The sequence below is a fragment of the Marmota marmota genome, unplaced genomic scaffold (genome assembly GCF_001458135.2).
Source record: "Marmota marmota marmota unplaced genomic scaffold, marMar, whole genome shotgun sequence".
In the NCBI taxonomy this organism is placed as follows: Eukaryota; Metazoa; Chordata; class Mammalia; order Rodentia; family Sciuridae; genus Marmota; species Marmota marmota.
Window position 1 is genome coordinate 66,080,752 of NW_026000174.1, and position 20,468 is coordinate 66,101,219.

Consider the following 20,468-nt stretch of genomic DNA (forward strand, 5'->3'; position numbering starts at 1 on the left):
AACCATCTATCTGCCCTCCCCTAGGGCATTCGAGAAACCCATCTGCAACAACAGATAATTTGGCCACTGTTGGTCCTATTGGTCTCTTGAGTCCCTTAAGTGCCTGTTGTCAGTTTTGGCCCTAGAAATCCAGTTACAAAAACTTTTTCCCAGCTACAATCCTATTTTTGGATTAAGAGTTGGACTTATTTTTTGCAACCTGGAACAGGAGTCAAAAGCAAGCCATAAATTTACTGGACTCATCCATGCAGGACCACACACCTCACCCTGCTCACTCCTCCTCCCAACCTTATGCTGGTGGGGGCAACACCACCAATGGAAGCACCCAAGTACTCGCCCCCTCCCTTGCCAAACTGAAGAACCCTGCTGGGCACCCAGGATAGCATCTTACACAAGATCACCACTTCAGGAATGGAGAACTAGGCAGATGAAAGCTGCCTACTCCACCCAGTGTGCTTCAAACTCTTTTACCATAGGGCAATATAGGGGATGGCCAGCTATTAGGAGCGGAGTTCGGTGCCACCTCCAGGGTCACCTGCAGAAGGGAAACCTTTCAGCAGAGCTTTGCCTCCCACCCTCCCCATATCCAAAAAGGAACCATTTAAGCTGTTGCCTCCAAACAGGGCAACCAAATCAAAGTGCTACATATCCAAAGGTTCTCACAAGTCCACGTTACTGTACATAAAGTTTCCCTTCACTTTTAAGCTGCTGTGCCAACAGTACTATGATAATAAACACCAGATCATGATGACTGTGGGACTGAGAAAGCTGGCTGACAAGAACCACACACAACCCCTCGACAGATCTCTCCCACCGAGATTCTACTCCCTTTGCCAATCTCACACTCACAGGTCCTTACATGCTACAGAACAAGAAAAACAAGCAACAAGGTACTGTGATCTTTATTCCATTAAATGACTGGGAGTAAAACAGAAACATGCTTTTAATATACTAATAGCATAATCTCATTCCATTGCACTTTTTAAAAACTATATTAAAATTTGAAGCCATCCAAAGGCAAGGATCTAGCAAAACGTAATTTTAACAAGTCATTTTTTAAAGAAAAGAAAAACAAAACTGAGGAACATTTGTATATGTTCAAGATTTAACCCCTTTAAGGTTTACATCCATGATAGCTTTTGTCCATCTGAATTAGAAAGCTTTGGGAATCACTACAACCTTCCTTTCATCTTAAAAACATTACATTTAAATTTTATTTGTCACATGAAATTCCTTCACAAAGAAACATTTTTTGTTTTTCAAAACCCTTCTGCCTCTTGATCTTAGAAAGTTCCTGATATGGGGTACTTCAGCTGCTAATTATCTGTTTTAATCCCATCCTCCTTTTTTTGTTCATTATTTTTATTTGTAGTTTGTTTTCTGTGTGATTTAGGAATTTGAGTCACAGTGCTGAATTTGGCTTTTTAAAAGAAAAACGGTTATCAAAATTACATTTTAAAAAAAATCCTAATTATACTGTTAGTATATAGGATACTGGTTACATTCGTTTCTCTTAGAAGGCACTATGACGATTTTGAAGAACAATCCTCTGGATTAAGGCACCCTTATTATTCTGAACACAGTAAACCCTTGGTGATTGTAGCTGACAGCAGACCGCTGATCCTGAACGTCAAGTTAAGAGCTGTCCACCTGCCTCCAGACAACACCAAATTTTCCTTTATTGGTACTTTCCACCCTCTCGGTTAGTCTCCTTGTGGTCTCTGAATCACAATGTTTATAAAAGTGAAGATTCCATGGACATAGCCCAGACCAACAGAGGCAATCCCTGGGTATAAAGCTGAGGATCACAAAGTCTTAAATGCACTCCAAGGTAGATGAGAACCACTACCCAAAATACAGCTACAATGGGACTTTTCATAACAGGAGGAAAATTGCTCAAGTGCAATCTTTTACAATGGGCTTCTAAATGTCATTTAAAAAAATTACAGATAGTTTGTACTTTTAATAACTGAAGCTTATCTTCATTATGCCCTTATGCCTTGACTAAAATTTTGTTGGATCCAAATGTAAACTGAAATGACACAGCCCATGTTGGCTACCTTCAGTGGAAACATCAAATCATCCTGAGCTACATTCCAATAGTTCTACAAAGGAAAAAAAAAAAAAAAAAAAGATCAGTTCTATGAAGAAGACTTACATATGTTTCATTCTTTTTTTTTTTTTTAATCCTGGGGGAGGGCTATTTTATTGTTTTTGTCTGGGTGAAATCAACCTACCTAATTTCTCTAGAACTCTCATACATATCTGTGCTCAACCAAACATACCCTATCCAAGGCACCATTTTCATAAGCCAGGTTAGAAACATTGTGTTGACTTGCTAGAGAAAGTACTCCAAGTACAAGGCAGTGTTTTTGTTTTTTTGCCCAAAGTAAGAGGAAAAAAATAGAATAAATAAAACAAACAATAAGCAATTTTGTTAAAACATAAACCACCATGGAATAAGCAGATTTTTTTGGTATACTGCTTTAAAAAAAAAAAAAAAAGTGACAACTGTGAAGATTTTTATCACCATACAGTATAACAGTTTGCCCTGTCTACAAACTTATCTAGAAATATTTCTCAGTGAAAGACTCAAAACTTCGATTCTACTATTTTAACTATAAGCAAATTGGAAGTATTAAAACTGGCATGCCGGGTGCGGTGGCTCAAGCCTATAATCCCAGCGGCTCGGGAGGCTGAGGCAGGAGGACTGCAAGTTCAAAACCAGCCTCAGCAATAGCAAGGTGCTAAGCAACTCAGTGAGACTCTGTCTCTAAATAAAATACAAAATAGAGCTGGGGATGGGACTCAGTGGTTGAGTGCCCTTGAGTTCAATCCCTAGCACCCCCCCCACAAAAAAAAAAAGTGGCAATTTCTCCTGAAATGAGTTATTTTAATGGAATTTTAAAAAAAATTTCCACGTACAGTTTAATAAAAATGTGCTCCACATATTGTTAAGAAAGTGCAAATTAACGATGTGTGCATGAATGTCCACCAGCAGTGACAGAGCAGTGAACACTGACTCTTACACAATAGCCCAAAGCAAAGCAAAGACTGGAGGGGGAAAAAAATGGAAAAGACATTTTCAACCTGGTTATAAGCAATGAGAAGACATCATTCATGAAAAGGTTGATATAAAATCATCAATTTACTGTTAAAAGAGAAAAGAGGCCAAAAAAAGAGGCCAAAGAACTGTCACACAAAACTTTACATAAACACTTTCCAGAGGCAGAGTAAGGTAACTAAAAACAATGAAAAAAACTCAGAGTAATTCTTGTAAAGGTTGTTCCTGTAGAAGACCAAAACAGAAATGGTGAATTAAACAGGAACAAAATCCTAAGACATTATTAAATCATATACTTTTTAAAAAAGAAACAAAATACTTCTGTATTAGAATAAAGAGATGCATCATCATCCTTTGTCACTTTTAAATGTAGAACCACTTTGGACAATTATTCTGAAATCTGTAAATTTACTTAGATGTAAATTTACTTATAGAATTTATTAAAATTTTAGTTATCAGCAAGGCCTATAAGTATGAACCTTCAGAGAGATGAGAAGTCACCTCAAAATGCACCAAAATTTCTAAAGTGAGCTTTCAATTTATTAGTCAAAGCTTGGTTATCACTCAGATGCAAGTGAACAGCTTTTAGAACAAGCTGAAATTTTTCTAAAATGTTAACAGAAAGTGAATAAAATAGCAAGAACTTCAAGACAAGATGGTATGTAAATATGAAAATATGTAAAAGACTTGGAATTAATTCAGGATTTATAAAAATACTTGAGAGGTAAAGTGTTTTGTCAAAAGAAAATTCCCTGACAGCAACTGAATGCTATACTTTCTTTTTTCTCCTTTCCATTCATACTTCATGTATATAAAATTTTCAGTCAGGTGTTGCCTAAGCCCTCCAACCTCCCTCCCACAACAAAAATCAAATTATCTTAAAAATCAAGGTTCATATACCTGAATGTTTATATAAATACTTGTAGGCAAGTTTTAAAATCTGCAATTCACCATTATAAATCAAAGAAAACAAAGCAACCAACAGATAAAACTTTTTCATCTCATAAAGTAAATTTTTTTAAAAATTCATAGATAATTCTAGATATTATCTATATTTGGGTAGGACTTTGGTCCTTCCTAAGCCAAAGTTATTCTAAAGCTACCAGACTAATGAACACTAAAAGTAAATACAGGAAGACTCATGAAGTGAAATTAACAATTTTAGCTTCGTTATTAAGCACATTAGTGCATAGAAGAATATAAATAAACAGTTTGGGCAAAGACTTTAAGTCAGGTAATTCAATTATTAATTACTGTTAAGTCACTTGAAAAAGGACATTAAAGGCATTAATATTTGGTAGTCTTTCCTCTAATCCTTAATATAAAGTTCTATACTCATGCAAAACTCAAAAACAAAATATCTCAAATGACAATTTTGTTTGAGAGCTACGTATAACATATATATGTTATAAAAAAAAACGAAGGCACAAGTTCAAGTGACTGACAAACGTTCACAGGTTCATTCAAACTCAGCTTTTTCATTAAAGTATCCATTCTCATTCCTCTTATTATGGGCTACTCCGGCTTTTCAGGCATGTTTACCTCTGTACTAAAAGCCATAGGAACAAAAAATAAAGCAGATTCAACAAAACTACCAAGCTATCAAGTAAAAGACCTTATATTCTAAAGTATGTATATTTAAATATGATATGGTTTTCCCGTGGCATATGGCAAACAGAATCTTAAAATTATAAATAAGATTTTAAAAGTGTAGTGGCATCATTTTCAGTTAGTCTTTAGTTCTGAAGCTTCTCCAAGTTTTGTAAACTTTTTAAAAAAGGAAACTGTCTCAAATGAGTAAGGTATGCAAGAATTGACAAGTTTCACCCACAATAGCACATTTTCATGAGGTTATCCTCCATCTCTTCCCCTTTGTGTCCACAAAAGCATGGATTCAATCTTAAAAGGCACTAGAGTGGCACATAAAAGACTTAAAAGCTGCATTTCCACATTTTTCTTTAGCTTCCCCCACTGCCTATAAAGTGCACAAAGCAGAGAATAACAAGAGAGATATGGACTTGGATCTAAGAGCAAGAAAAGGAATGCTTCCAACAGAAATGGAAATGTGTTTAAGAATTTGAAACCACAGAAGAGGTCAGTTCATTTATTGCAGTTCCCTGTTGCAGCTCTTGTCAGATGGTTTCCGATCTGCCCTTCCTCTGGACCTGGATCCAGGGCCATGAAGAGATCCAAGAATCCAGGAACTGGTCGGGCTCCTGCTGGATCTGTTAAGATGCTATTGAGTTTTTTTATCCATAGGTGGTCTCCCAACAACTGCATCCCTCACAGCAGCTTGAGTAGAATTACCAATATGAGAAGAAACCTGCAAAAGTCCATTTATTCAATATGTAAGTTAATGAAATACAACACAGAACCCAAGACAGTCCTTAGAAATAAACTTTCCTCATCAGTATGCTGCCAAAAGAAGGAAAATGAGAATGCAGGGTGAGGGGAGGCTATGGCAGCAGCTAACTCCCAAGAGTCAGTGGAGCATCTGCCCCCATAGCTGGGGAAGTGTGGGTGGCCTGCCTGGCTTCATATGCTACTTGACCTAACTGATCTGTTCATGTTACTCAGGAAAAGAAACAAGCCAGGCTCAAAGATCTCTAAGATTTGGGGCTAGGATTGTGGCTCAGTGGTAGAGCACTTGCCTCACACATGCGAGGTGGGCACTCTACCAATGAGGTTCAGCCCCAGCCCAAGCCACTGGCTTTTTGCAAGATTTTTTAAATGAAGGAGAGGCCATTTTCTAACCCAATAGGATTCAAAACAGAACATTTTGTTGAGTTCTTATTTTTTTCAAAGCTCTTGATTTTTCATGAAACAAATTAATCAGGGGAGTGGGCATAGAAGAGAATTACACTGGAATTGTGCTTAAAGAGCATGTAATTTTAAAAGTGTCCCACGAGGAACAAATACATCCAAGTTCAAAACTTTTTGCATCAAAGACTAATTTTAGGCAAGAAAACAAAATATTAGGAACATTAATATTCTAAAGAAAAATAATATATAAAATCCATCATAAAAAAATGAACAAGGTAAGTTTCTCATGCTTCGTTTCACTATGAAATTCTCCCAAACTGAGATATAACAGAAACACAAATATCTGTCCATTATCAACTCTCAGCCAGCAAAAACACTTACCTGCTCTAACACATATGCAGCACAAAAGTCAATAGCTCCGCCCAGCTCTCGATATTGACCAGAATACCTGATGTACCCCCAAGTAAGGAGCGCTATTAACAGCAGTCCAACCATACAGTTGAACAGTTGGGCCACAATCTCAAGACCAATGAAGCCGGTGAGGCCTGAGGCTATGTACAAAATCACAATGACTGTGAACAGCACTGCAGGGGTTCGGAGAGTACTAAAGACATTCTTGCTACCATTGTGCCTGCAGAAGTTTTCATAGAGTTCCTTGATTTCTGCCTCCAGCTCCTGCTGGTAGCGAAAGCTAAAATCCTTCCCACCCATCTTCTTGGTCTTCTTAAATTGGTCCAGAGCCAGTTGTCTGAATTCACAGTGCTTCTCCTCTAAAATGTCAGGAGACATATAAGGTTTCTCTCCCCCACAAACCTAAAAAGAATAAAAATGGCATACTGAAAATCCCTTCAAAAACAAGTGCTGAATAAAACAAGTGAAAAGACATAGAAGATGTTTTAAAATATTAGAACTTAATGTTAGAGAGATGATGATCAAGGCTAATAAAGTCACTTAAACCACCAGAGTACTAGTAATTGGAAAGAGCAGCTGCACTGTAATAAAACCTTGGTTAGAAATGTTAATAATCAGAAGGCCCCCGATCACCAGGTGGACCTGAAAACAGCTCTGCTGCCTCATCAGAAGATGCACTAAGCAGGATCGAGTTTGGACTTTTCAATTAAGCAACAATGCACAGGGTACACATATTTCAGAAAAAGGAATATGCAGCACATACCTTCTCCATGCTATTATAATAAATGTCCTTGGCAGAGGCTGCAGCTGCTAAATTGTTGGCTTCAGCAGTGGCCTTTTAAGAAATGAAAGCATAAATTACAAATCCTTCCATTTTACCAAGTAAAAACCATCCCTTACCTTCTTCCCCATTCGTTTTTTTTACTGACCTTTTGCTGTTTTTTAATTGACCTTCTGCTATTTTTCAGGTCTTCATATATCATCAATTAATGAATAAATTACACGTTTTCTACCAAACTTTCTACCAAAACATGTTTCTTTGATCTAAAATCTTTAGCATGAATTAAAGTCAAGGAAAACATCATTTCCTTTGCTTCAACTTTAAATGTAAAAAAATAGATGAAAGCTGTAATCCTAGCAGCTCAGGAGGCTGAGGCAGGACTGCAAGTTCAAAGCCAGCCTCAGCAACTTAGCAAGGCTCTAAGCAACTCAGTGAGAACCTGTCTCTAAATAAAATGTAAAAAAACAGCTGAAGATGTGGCTTAGTGGTTAAGTACCCCTGGTACCAAAAAAAGAAAGGCTTGAGCTATGAATATAGCTTAGTGGTACAGAATTTGTCTAGCTTGGATAATGCCCTAGGTTCAATCCCCAGCACCACAAAAAAAAAAGAAAGAAAGAAAGAAAAGAAATAGATGCAAATAAACACACACACACACACATATCTTTATGATGTCAATCACAGGCTCTACCTACCTTTTTGAAAATGTTTTGCTACTAAAGAAATCAGTATTTGGCAATAAATGCCCTTATGTTCAGCAAATGAAGTCAGAAAGTGTTTCAAACAAATGATTTTTTTCTACTTGAAAATAAAAAACCTGAACAGTGTGCATCGTAAGTAGACAAGTCAAGACATGTCCTACTGAAGTAAACCCCAGATGACTAGAAGTCACTTGTCTAGTACAGTGGGTATGCTTCGCCTGGGGATAATGAAGCAATGTTTCCCAAAGTTTATGTGGGAGGAAGAACAGGAAGGAGAGGTCAACCTGTTTTAACTGTACCACTGTGAATGAAGACAAGAAAACCAAAAGGCACCCACAATGCAGCAAGGTGTGCTAAACATCAACATATCTAGCATTATGGGAAAGGCGAGTTGTTTCATTCTCTTCTTACAGGATTCTGTTTTACTGTAACTGCAACAACTTGAGCAATTAAAGGATACCATTTAAGATATCAAAGGACTGATTACCTGAAGCATGGATTTGGGGTGAGGCAGATCTTCTCCTTGATAAATTTTAATATATGCCTTAGAATATAAACATAAGAATTATTATGAGAAAAGTCATTCTGTCATAGTTTAATCATGCTCTAATTTTTTGAAATGGGGACCGTACAACTGCAATTTCCTAAAGACCTACATCAACAACCAGGAATTAGCAAAAACACAACACACCTTTGAGCGCATGTTAGCATTTTTATCTAAAAATGTTCTCAAGCAGCAAAAGCCTAGCAATCCTTTCCCAGACTCCCCATGCACACTGGTCTCACCACAACCTGGGCAGAGAGACCATCCGCCTGGAGGTAGTCGGGTCACAACTTCCTACCCATCTCCTGTCCACACCATCTTCCTTGAAGAACCATCTTCCTTATGCAACTGTAAACACTCCTCAAAGAGAGTGCAAAGAACATCCATTTGGTTCCTAGACCCAGACTGCCACCCAGCGGCCCATTCTGGGAAGGGCACTGAGGTCTCAAAATGCATTTCACCATCTCCTCCAGGAAATTTTGAAGTTTCAGAATATTAAAATTCAGGATGGTTTACAACCTAGATTCGTTTTATCAAAAATCAAACAGTTTAAATATAAAACCCATGTTTACCTTAAAATATTCCAACAGTCCGCGGCAGGTAACTTTTGAGCCATTGATCTCCTTTTCCATTAACTTAGATGGATTTAATACATATGGTATCAGCGCCTGCAACTGCTCTTTGAATTCACCAGCAATATCTGTTCACAGAACCATGAAGAAGGAGACAAGAATCCAAACAGCCTTATTCAACCAAAGTGAGCATAAACACAAACTTCATAGTGTATCCAATTATTTTAACATTTGCTTGCTGAAAAGTAGTGAGAGGAATCCCAGATTATATGCATGTTTGATACTTCCTGGATAGTACCAGGATGCTGACAGATCTCTGTTCAAATGCACCTCTATTTGTCTCCTTCCCTTCTGGCATGTGAAGTCCTCTCTAGTTCAGAAAAGAATATATAAAATATTCTTATCCTGGTTTCCATTCTGGGATATTCAGTCTATTCCCTAACTGTTCAAGAAATTTCAATTTTTAAAACAATGTTACTAATAAGATCTCAGAAACTAATAAACAGCCAGGCAAAGTGGTGCACACCTGTAACCTCAGTGACTCAGGAGGTTGAGATAGGAGGATAGCAAGTTCAAGGTCAGGCTCAATTTCTTGGTGAGACCCAGTCTCAAAATTAAAAAAAAAAAAAAGGGGGGGGGGGCTGTGGATGTGGNGATGTGGTTCAGTGGTAAAGTGCCCTGGGTTCAATCACCAGCACCCCACCCCCCCCAAAAAAAAACTAACCCACATAAACAACCTTTCAAGTTGTCTCAGGCTTTTGCTGCACCCTCTCACTAGCCCTTGATATCAACCGGAAATCATTGTTCATTAATATGCTTTATTTTTGTTAACATTTAAGAGATAGAAGAGGTAGAAGCCCCTATGCCTCATGCTGTTATTTCCTATTATCTCCTCAGATAACTCTCTGGGCTACCTCAAGATGAAAAAAACCATTGTGTCAGGAAAGGTGACAGACGCTTTACAGGTTCTACAAAGTTCCCACAGAGGATTCAGGAAGGTGATCAAACAAGAACTAGTTCCTTAAAGTGAAAATTAGCCTCTCCAACAGTAAAGAAGCAAAACTAAAAGACAAATCTTATTTGTATAATCTTCTAACATCTTCCTGAGTTCCCAACTTCCAGCTGAAAATAAAGTAGGCTGGAATTCATAACAAGGTAAGAATTCTTTAACACCCCACAAACCTAACTATAATATTAAAATTTAAAGCACAAAATTTCAAGAAAAGAAATGAGACAAATTTCTTATAAACTTGCATTAAAAAAGTATCTGCCATTCATAATAATGGTACACACCTGTAATTCCAGCAACTAGGGAGGTTGAGGCAGGAGGATCCCAAGTTCAAGGTCAACCTGGGCAAATTAGTGAGACCGTGTCTCAAAGTAAAATTTTTAAAAAGGCTGGGGATATAGCTCAGTGGCAGAGCATTTGCCTAGTATGCACAAAGCCATGGGTTCAATTCCCAGTAAAACAAAAAATAAAAGATAAATCCTATGCAAATTCATATTTGCTTGCATATACTAAAGAAACTCTGGAAGCTTATAAAAAATGGGAGACTTTTCACCAAAAGCTTAACTCTTTTTGGAATTTTAAACATAGGAATGTATTATCTATTTAAATTGTTTTATGGTTTCAATTTTTATCATACTGAAAGACTGTTCCAAAAAATATTTCATGCAGGGAACTGGCAGGATACAGGTACTACAGATTGCATTTTACCAACATTTACAGATCCTAAGCCATTCATGTTTTTATGAATGTTATACCATTATTTCAAATCAGAACAGACAAAAACTATATACCAACAGAGATAAGCTCTGTCTCTCATGATGTCAAAGATTGTGTTCTACAAACCTTTCTGTTTAATTTCTAACTAAACAGTAACTAAATTCATCTCCCTACTACAGTAGTTAGGAAAAGACATTTTTCTTTATACTAATGACAAAGTCAAATTGGGTCTGATGAAATGGGGTCTTAAAAAGCAGCTAAATCTCCTAGCTAATTAATACAAGCAGGCAGCAGCAGCTCAGTTTCTATTACACCACAAATGAAGATGGTATTTGGTAGCTGTTTAAGTAGTCAAATCTTTAAAAGTATAGTAAAATAAAACCACTAAAACAATTCCTAAAAGATTTGAGGAAACATCTGTAGAAATGGCTTCTTACGAAATTTAAATTTTCTATAGAAACTACATTAAGGTTCTCCAAAGAATTACCCCTAACCATTCTAAGGTTGGCTTTTCCAACTTATATGGAATTAAGACTATGAACACTAAATCAAATAATTACACAAGTAAACTTCAGATAATACAACATACAGGGTTTTTTTGGTTTTGTTTTGTTTTGGTGCTGGGGATTTGAATCCAGGGTCTTGTGCATGAGAGGCAAGCACCCAACCAACTAAGCTATATCCCCAACCCCAACATCCAGGTTTTTTAACTCTTGAGAAATACATCAGCTCTACTTACAGGCGTCTTGTGAAAAAGGCTGTGGGTCTTAGGCCAGCATCGGCCAAACACTCAAAAAAGTCACCTGTTGTTTGCAATGTAGCATCTACTCTAGACTCAAAATGCTTCAATGTGGTTAAAAGGTTTCCTAAAATTACAAAATATCCATCTCCAATTCTAAAAAGTACAGTCATGCATCACTTAACAGCAGGGAGACAATCTGAAAACATTTTTTTTTTTTTAAGTTGAAGGTGGACACAATACCTTTGTTTTATTTATTTATTTTTACTTGATGCTGAGGATCAAACCCAGTGCTTCACATGTGCTAGGCGAGTGCTCTACCACTGAGTCACAATCCCAGCCCCTGAGAACTGTTTCATTAAGCAATTTCCTCTTGTGAGCTCATGGCTCGTTCTTACACAAGTCTGCATGGGATAGCCTACTACATATGTAGGCTATGTAAAAATATATATGGAACCATGTATATTTTGGGACCACTGGGTATACAGTCTGTCACTGACTGAAATGTCATTATGTGGCACATGACTATACATAAACTTTCGCAGAACTAAAACAATTCTTTTTTTTTTTTTTGGTACTGGGGATTGAACTCAAGGGCTTGACCACTGAGACACATTCCCAGCCCTATTTTGTATTTTATTTAGAGACAGGGTCTCACAGAGTTGCTTAGTGCCTGGACTTTGCTGAGGCTGGCTTTGAACTCTCGATCCTCCTACCACAGCCCCGGATTACAGACGTGCGCCACCACGCCCAGCCCTAAAAGAATTCTTCACAAGCAATCCTCATAGACACAGAGGACTATTTAACTAATGACATTTTTTAAATAAAGCAAAAAAAGGAAATCATTTTTCAAATCTTTCTATTGAAAAAGTACTTAAAAAAACATATGTATATTAAAACAAACAGGATCATACTACATATTGGTACTGAGCAATCTTTTCACATTTAATAATTTATCATGAAAATCTTTCTTTGTAAATACATATAGATCTACCTATATACCTTATCCTTTTTTTTTTTTTTTTTTAGTTGTAGTTGGACACAAAACTTTTATTTCACTTATTTATTTTTATGTGGCACTGAGGATGGAATCCAGGGTCTCACTCAACTGCTGAGCCACAACCCCAGCCCAATATCTTATCCTTTTTAAGGATCACATTTTATTCCTCTGTACCGAGGTACTTTAATTTAACCAATTCCTGATAAACATACATTTGGGTTGTTTCCAACTACTCTCCATAATTATAATACTAGTGAAGTTTTAGCCTTGGACATACATTTTTTTTCCACTGATTTGGAAAACTCCTTGGATAAATTCCTAAAAGGAGAATACTGGATATCAAAGAATACAGACATTTTAAATTTTGATACTGCCCCAGTACTACAAAGTTTATAGCTCATACCAACACATTTGTGCTTTGATTATTGTGATGCTGCCCGTGTTTTCATTAACATATTCTGACCATTTTTTGTTTTGCTTTTTGCAGTGCTGGGGATCAAACCCAAGTCTTCACGCTAGGCAAACATTCTATCACTGAGCTCTATACCTCCAGCCCTATATTTATTCATTTATTTATTTAAAGTTGTAAATGGACGCAATACCTTTATTTACTTACATGTGGTGTTGACGATCGAACCCAGTGCCTCACATGTGCTAGGCAAGCACTCTACCACTGAGCCACAACCCCAGTCCCCCTATATTTATTCCTGAACTTACTCTTTCATGTAATAAAGAAAGACCTAGCTGGGCACGGTGGGGCACACCAGGAATCCCAGCAGCTCGGGAGGCTGAGGCAGAAGAATTGGGAGTTCCAAGCCAGCCTCAGCAAAAAACTAAGCAACGGAAACCCTGTCTCTAAGTAAAATATAAAACAGAGCTGGGGATGTGGCTCAGTGGTTGAGTGTCCTTGAGTTCAATCCCAAGTACTCCCAAAAATTTTTTTTAAATTAAAAAAGGGCTAAGATGTAGCTCAGTGGTAAAGTGCTCCTGGGTTTAATCCCCCAATACCAAAACAAAAATACACACACACATACATATATATAACCTACACACAGATACATGCAAATTCACGCTCAACTTTTTCTCCCTACCTAACTCTGAAAATTCCTTCACAACTGCTTTTATTAGGTAAGAGATTTCTAACTCATGTTTGCCTAAGCAGATTTCTCTCCCAAAGCCAGATCTTTTTTAATATTTATTTTTTAGTTGTAATTGGACACAACACCTTTTTTTGTTGTTGTTTATTTTTTTAATGTGGTGCTAAGGATCTAACCCAGGGTTTCGCACTTGTGAGGCGAGAGCTCTACAACTGAGCCACAATCCCAACCCCAAAGCCAGATCTTAATCATGGATTTTTCAATCACAATATAACAGTCTGCAAGTTTCCTCTTCAAGAATGCTGCCAACAACTTAAAATTATCATATAAATAACAAATAGAAGGTCAAGATTAACCTCTAAAAGTGGGTTCCTTTTGCAATACTAAGATCAGCTAGACTGTAAGTCTTGAATTGGTTAAGTACATTCATTTTCTTGGATCCACTAAATCAAATAAAGTGAAAAATGATGCATTTTATATTTAATATGAAGCTATGAAAACCTTCCACTTTGAAAGGCAAGTTCCTCTGGTAACTAAATAGTACATATCCTCTGAAAAACTTCCAATAAACAACAAAGAATTTCTATTTCTGGACAGTACAGCTTTGGGACATCAGAATCTGGAATGTGAATCTTCCCTACACTTTCACTGAGCACTTTGAATTACTTAACATGCCTAATTTTTACCAATTTCTTCATCTGTAAGTTAAGGGAAATGACATCAACTTCATTAAATTATTGGGAGCCTCAGTATGAAAGCACCTTGCATAGCAATGGCAACTCAGCTAGGTCTCCAAAACTAGTAGCTATTATTATCAACACTTTACCAGGAACTGAGCAGCTTATAAACAAACTACTCAGCTTAGCACATGCAAACTGTGGGCCAGCCACTAAATGACTTAATGAATGAGGAACAAAATGCCTTGATGAATAAGGAACAAAAATAAGATAATGGAACCTAAGAGTCCCAATTCTTAATTCCTCTATCCTGCCATCCACTTCCTGATATTAAAACTTGACCTGGCAGGTTTTGTTATAATCACAACATGAAAACAACACGCATCATGGTACCTTTACTTGGGAAGATAACTTCACTTGATAAATAGCCTTCCTTTATTTAGCACTTCCATATCTATTTTTTCATTATTTTTTGTAATAGCAGATTAAGAGCATTTATTTATTTTATTTGTTAATTTTTAAGTGGTGCTAAGGATCAAACCCAGTGCCTCACACACGCTAGGCAAGCAGTCTGCCACTGAACTATAGCCCCAGCCCCTCACTTCCATCTCTTGTAAATCAATAATTATAACATCTCTTAGAAAGATCATTGATGGATATAACCATCACAATTTCAGATGAAGAAATTAGGGTAAACTAATTCTTTTTTTTTAGTTGTAGTTGGACATAATACCTTTATTTATTTATATGTGGTGCTGAGGATTGAACCCAGAGCCTAGGCGGGCGCTCTACCGCTAAGCCACAACCCCAGCCACGGTAAACTAATTCTGATGGTCACATTAAGTCAAGAGCAAAATGTGAACTGGACTCTAAATACTATTTTTTCTAATAGACTATTCTATTTCTCTTAAGCATTCACTACTTGATCACTTTTGGTATCAGGGATTGAACTCGNAAAAAAAAAAAAAAAAAAAAAAAAAAAAAAAAAAATGACATGGCACCAGCTAATCATAAGATCAGATCTGTTACTTACATTAGAAAAGGAAAAGAAACAGCCAGGCTTGGAACACATCTGTAGTCTCAGCACTCCTGAGACTGAGGCAGGATGATCTCTTGAGCCCATAAGTTTTATCACCAGCCTGGGCAACATTAGCAAAACCCTCAACCAAAAAAAAAAAAAAAAAGGCCAGGTACACTGGCACATGTCTGTAATCCCAGTTACTCAGGAAACTGAGACAGGAGAATCACAAGTTTGAGGCCAGCCTCAGCAACTAAGCAAGACCCTGTCTCAAAAGAAAAAAGAAAAAGGACTTGGAATGTAGGCTCAATAGTAAAGCAGTAAAGCATCCCTGAGTTTAATCCCCAGTACCAAAACAAAGAAGGAAGGAAAAGAAATAATGTTCACATATTAAGGCACCTCTAGTCTTACTGAGGTTACTGTGCTTTCTCAAGAAACAATTAGCTAATGCAGAGGTCAGCAAATGATTTCTATAAAAGGCAAGAGAGTAAATATTTTAAATAGCTCCTCAACTCTGCTACTGTAACAGGAAAGCAGCCATAGCTGACACATAAACATGTGCTATGTCCCACTAACACTTCAGCTATTGCTGATGTCTGAACTTCAGATAATTTACATGTCTTAAATATTATTCCTATTTTCATTTTTTTTCCCAACCATTAAAATATATAAAAAACAAGGGCTGGGAGCCAGGTGCAATGGCACATGCCTGTAATCTCAGCAGCTTGGAAAGCTAAGGCAGGAGGATCACAAGTTCAAAGCCAGCCTCAGCAAAAATGAAGCACTAAGCAACTCAGTGAGACCCTGTCTATAAATAAAATACAAAATAGGGCTGGAGATGCTGCTCAGTGGTCAAGTACCCCTGAGTTCAATCCCTAGTACCAAAAATAAAAAATAAAACCAGGACTGGGGATGTAGCTCTGTGGTAGAACATTGGCCTACCATGCATAAGGATGTGTGTTCAATCCCCAGCACTGCAAAAAATTAAAATATGTGTGTGTGTGTGTGTGTGTGTGTGTGTGTCTGTGTGTATGGCTCACAGGTCATATAAAAACAGGCAACAGGCCACATTTAGCCTGTGAGCTATCATTTGCTGATTTATTTTAACTAAAAACAAAGATACATATTACATTCATAGTTAATAATTTACCTGGAAGGGTTTTTGGGAAATTTCATCCATTGCCAGACGACCGTATTCTGTGAAGAGCTTTAAAAAAAGAAGAGCTTTGGTTTGTAAAGCAAAATAACTTAAAATAATTCTATGTTATTCTTTAGAAAAGTATTTATTTAACAGACTGGATACTACTAATATTAAAACCAAAGTTCTATAGTTTTAAAAGACCACAGAAGCTATGAACCTTAAAATAATCTTGGTGATTCCCCTCTCTCTCATATCCCAATTCATTAGTCAAACCAGAATCCAACCACTGAGTACTTCCACATGGGCTAGAATACTGCAACAGCCTTCTAACTGGTCTCCCCACCTCAGCCCTTGCCTCCCCATGGACTATTCTCAAGACAGCAGTCACAGTAGCTCTGCTATACATAATGTTAGAACATAGCATGACTCTGCTCACAACTCTGTCAACCTCACTTAGTATTAAAACTAGTATTAGTATATTAAATTAGTATATTAAAACTATATTGTGATCCAGACACATTGGTTCCTCTCACACTATGCCTCAAACACACTGGGCACAAAGCTCCCTCAGGGACTTTATTCTGGTTCCTCCTTCTGCTGCAGTGTTCTTGCCCCCATATATATCCTTGGGTTCCAAGTACAGTGGCACACATGTGTAATCCCAGCAACTTGTGAGGCTGACACAGGAAGATCATGAGTTAAAAGCCAGACTCATGAGACCCTGTCTCAAAATAAAATATAAAAAAGGGCTGGGCATGTGGCTCATGGTTAAGCACCCCTGGGTTCGCTCCGAGGTACAAAAAAAAAAAAAAAAAAAAAAATTCTTGGGATTGGCTCCCTTGATTCTTAAGGTCTTTACTCAAAAAGTCCTTCTGAACAAACTTTCCATAACCATATACCTAAAAAGATTACAACTCTCCACACAGTATTTCCTAATCCATGTCCTTTTTATTTTTCTAACATTAACCATTATCTAATATACTACATCTCAATACTTGTCTTGAATAGTGTCAATCTTCACAACAAACATTTAAACCACAGGAGGGCAAGAACATCTGCCAGTTCTGTATTTTGTAACAAGAAGCAGCAAGAAAAGTACAGGGCCATAGTATTCATGACATTCAAATGACTGAATCAATGATTCAAGTTGAGAGTTTACATTTACCTGTTTTTTTTTGTGAAGTCTCACTAAAAGTATAACAAAGTGATATTTAAAAGTATAACAAAGTGATATTTAAAAGTTAGAAATTGGGGTCTGTCACATGACTGTAATTTCAGTGGCTCAGGAGTCTGAGACAGGAGGATCATGAGTTCAAGCCAGCCTCAGCAAAAGCGAGGCATTACACAACTCAGTGAAACCCTCTGTCTAAATAAAATACAAAATAGGGTTGGGGAGGTGGTTCAGTGGTCCAGTGCCCCCCGAGTTCAATCTCCAGTACCAAAACAAAACAAAGCTATAAACTGGGGCGGGGGATAGCTCAGCAATAGAACACTTGCTTAGCATGTGTGAGGACCTTGGTTCTTTCCTCAGCACTCCAAAATAAATAAATAGAAATTATAAACTCAGAGACAGACAGAGTGTCTGTAATGTCAGACAGACCCTGTAATGTCAGCAACTTGGGAGGCTAAGACAGGAGGATAGCAAGTTTGAGGCCAGTCTCAACAATTTTAGCAAGACCCAATCTCAAAATAAAAAATAAAAAGGGCTGGGCTGGAGAATCTAGCTCAGTGGTAGAGCACCCTTGAGTTCAAAATTCCTACTACCAAAAAAAAAAAAAAAAATCATAAACTCACAGGATAAAAGGGATGGGAAATAACACGACAGCAAATAGAACTATCAAAACACTCTGAAAGAAAGAGACAGATAACTCAAATGTTAGCTTTCTATGCCCTGTAAGAATTCTGTGAGAGGAAAGAACCAATAAGAAATAAGCAGATTCTCTTAGGAGAATCCCTTAAAGGCTCAGAAATTATCAATGTGCAGTTACCTTGCAGAAGAGATGTGAAGAATGGGGCTGACAACTATAGAAATGTTTGCAAATCTCTTCAGAGAGCACCTAAACCCCCAGATTCCCATCCACTCAGCCCCATGTTCTCCGGACTACCACAGATGATGAAAGGTATACTGTCTAGAGAGCATAAATAAACAAAAATCCTAGCCTTGGACACCAAGCTCAGATGGGCTTAGGAATGAGTCCACTACCTTACTGGACACCAGTACTTAAGTCAAAGTGAGTGAGTCAGAGACTCCCATGGAAAGCAGCACCCTTTAGTAAAGCAAAAGTTCTGAGGGGGGTAACGAGACAGTTCCTACCCTCTCCAGGGAGTTCAACTCATAGCCTATCAGCAATTAAAGGCGTGGTATGTGCCTTACTCATCCACATACAACCTTACTAGCTTCAGAAACCACATGCATCATTAGGGCAGGATGATCCCACCAGCCTGTCCCAGGCAAACAAAGGATAAAACTATTGAGGAATCCCCAAAGTCGCATATTCACAGGAAGTGTTACCTGTCATGATTTGTGTTCTTTTCCATTTCCTACCTATGTGCTCTTTTAACAGCTACAGCAACTCATCCCTATCACAGGGCAAAGATGTTTATGTAGGGCATAGAATTAATGTGACAAATAACATTTGGCACCTGGATGACTGGCTGACTATCCCTTCCTCAAGGTTAAAGTGCTCACCAAGGAAAAGAAAAACACCTTCTAAAATTCATATAAAGGCAATTAATATTCCTAAACTCAAACCCACCCATTCCATGAGAATAAGACTGGCTCTCTCCTCTTGTCTGGAAAGCCAGCTTGACACTCTCTTGGTCAGTGCTGTGTCTCTCACTGGAACAAAACATCCCAATGAAGAGTCTGATTTCTGCTGCAGCTGTGCCTTTATCTGAGTCTTCTGATGGGGAGTACAAGAACCTGCCCAGCTGGTTAAAAAAAAAAAAAAAAAACGCACATGCTGAGATGGGACTCCTTAGCCCTCTCATTCTACTGGAAGATCAAAGAAATCTCTGGGGAAAATGACAGCCCAAGAATAAACTTCTGCAAAGACAAATATTTAGGAGTTGTCAACAAAATAGTTAGTAATCTTACCCAATCACTATGATCCACACCAATACATAAGACCTGCCCTCTTACCAAGTTCCCACTCTTAAATACAGACACCCAAAGACCATCACACATTTGAGAAAATCCTAAAGCAGCAAAGACAAAATCATGTCCTTTTCAAATTTCTTTCTTTTCAGGGATAGGGTTGTGGCTCAGCCGTAGAGCGCTCGCCTAGCACATGTGAGGCCCTGGGTACGGATCTTCAGAACCACATATAAAAAAAATAAGTTCACCTACAACTAAAAAAAAAAAAAAAAAAATTTAATTTCTTTCTTTTCATTTTCTGTTCTTTAACACCTATTATTAACATGCTAAAATTCTCCTGAATTGATCCTTTTTCTGTTGTGTGCCCTCCCTGCTCCTTCACATTCCTCACTCTAGCTCCTCCCATCCTCACTCCCCCACTCTAAGTTTCTCTCTCCTCTCTCTCCTTCACTCCCTCCTCCCCTTTCTCCTTCACTCCCTCCCTCCTTCCTGGTTTCTACTCTTTGTATATTTATTCAACCTACTGGGAAATTTTTCTCCAATTTATATTCTAACTCCTCCCCTACTGAATCTTTCATTTTTATTCTTATAGTTCTAATTTCCAGATCTTTTTTTATTTCTGAATGTTGCTTTTTAATATCATTCTGTTATTTTTCAGTTGCAACATCTTATCTCTTTGAGGATACAAATTTACCAGAATGAAGAAAAAACCCACACTGGGGCTGGGGCAGTAGCTCATTGGTAGAGCGCCCACCTCCCACTAGTGAGGCACTGGGTTCGATTCTCAGCACCACATAAAAATAAATAAAGATATTAAAAAAAGAAAAAGAGGGCTGGGGATGTGGCTCAAGCGGTAGCACGCTTGCCTGGCATGCGTGCGGCCCGGGTTCGATCCTCAGCACCACATACAAACAAAGATGTTGTGTCTGCCGAAAAACTAAAAATAAATAAATAAATAAATATTTTTAAAAAAAAAAAAGAAAGAAAGAAAAAGAAAAAGCCCACACTAAGTCACTTTACCATGAATGCATACCAAGAATTCAGACCTTACAAACTCCAGAAAGAAAACACGTCACATACAAAGAAACAGGAATGAGATAACTCAAGACTTAGCAGCAACAGTGGATACTGGAAGACAAT

The 20,468-nt window shown here is 37.7% G+C and overlaps 1 protein-coding gene across 1 annotated transcript in view; it reads right to left on the reverse strand.

The window, feature by feature from the left end:
- Positions 1–884: 884 nt before the first annotated feature.
- Positions 885–20,468, reverse strand: part of Atl3 (atlastin GTPase 3) — a 52,098-nt gene continuing 32,514 nt past the window's right edge. Inside the window, exons 6-11 of the mRNA XM_015507002.2 lie at positions 16,241–16,297; positions 8,834–8,965; positions 8,205–8,261; positions 7,002–7,073; positions 6,209–6,640; positions 885–5,387 (exon numbers count right to left, since the gene is read on the reverse strand). Coding sequence (XP_015362488.1) covers positions 5,301–5,387; positions 6,209–6,640; positions 7,002–7,073; positions 8,205–8,261; positions 8,834–8,965; positions 16,241–16,297 — 837 coding nt within the window. The 3' untranslated portion in view covers positions 885–5,300. The remainder of the gene's footprint in view (positions 5,388–6,208; positions 6,641–7,001; positions 7,074–8,204; positions 8,262–8,833; positions 8,966–16,240; positions 16,298–20,468) is intronic.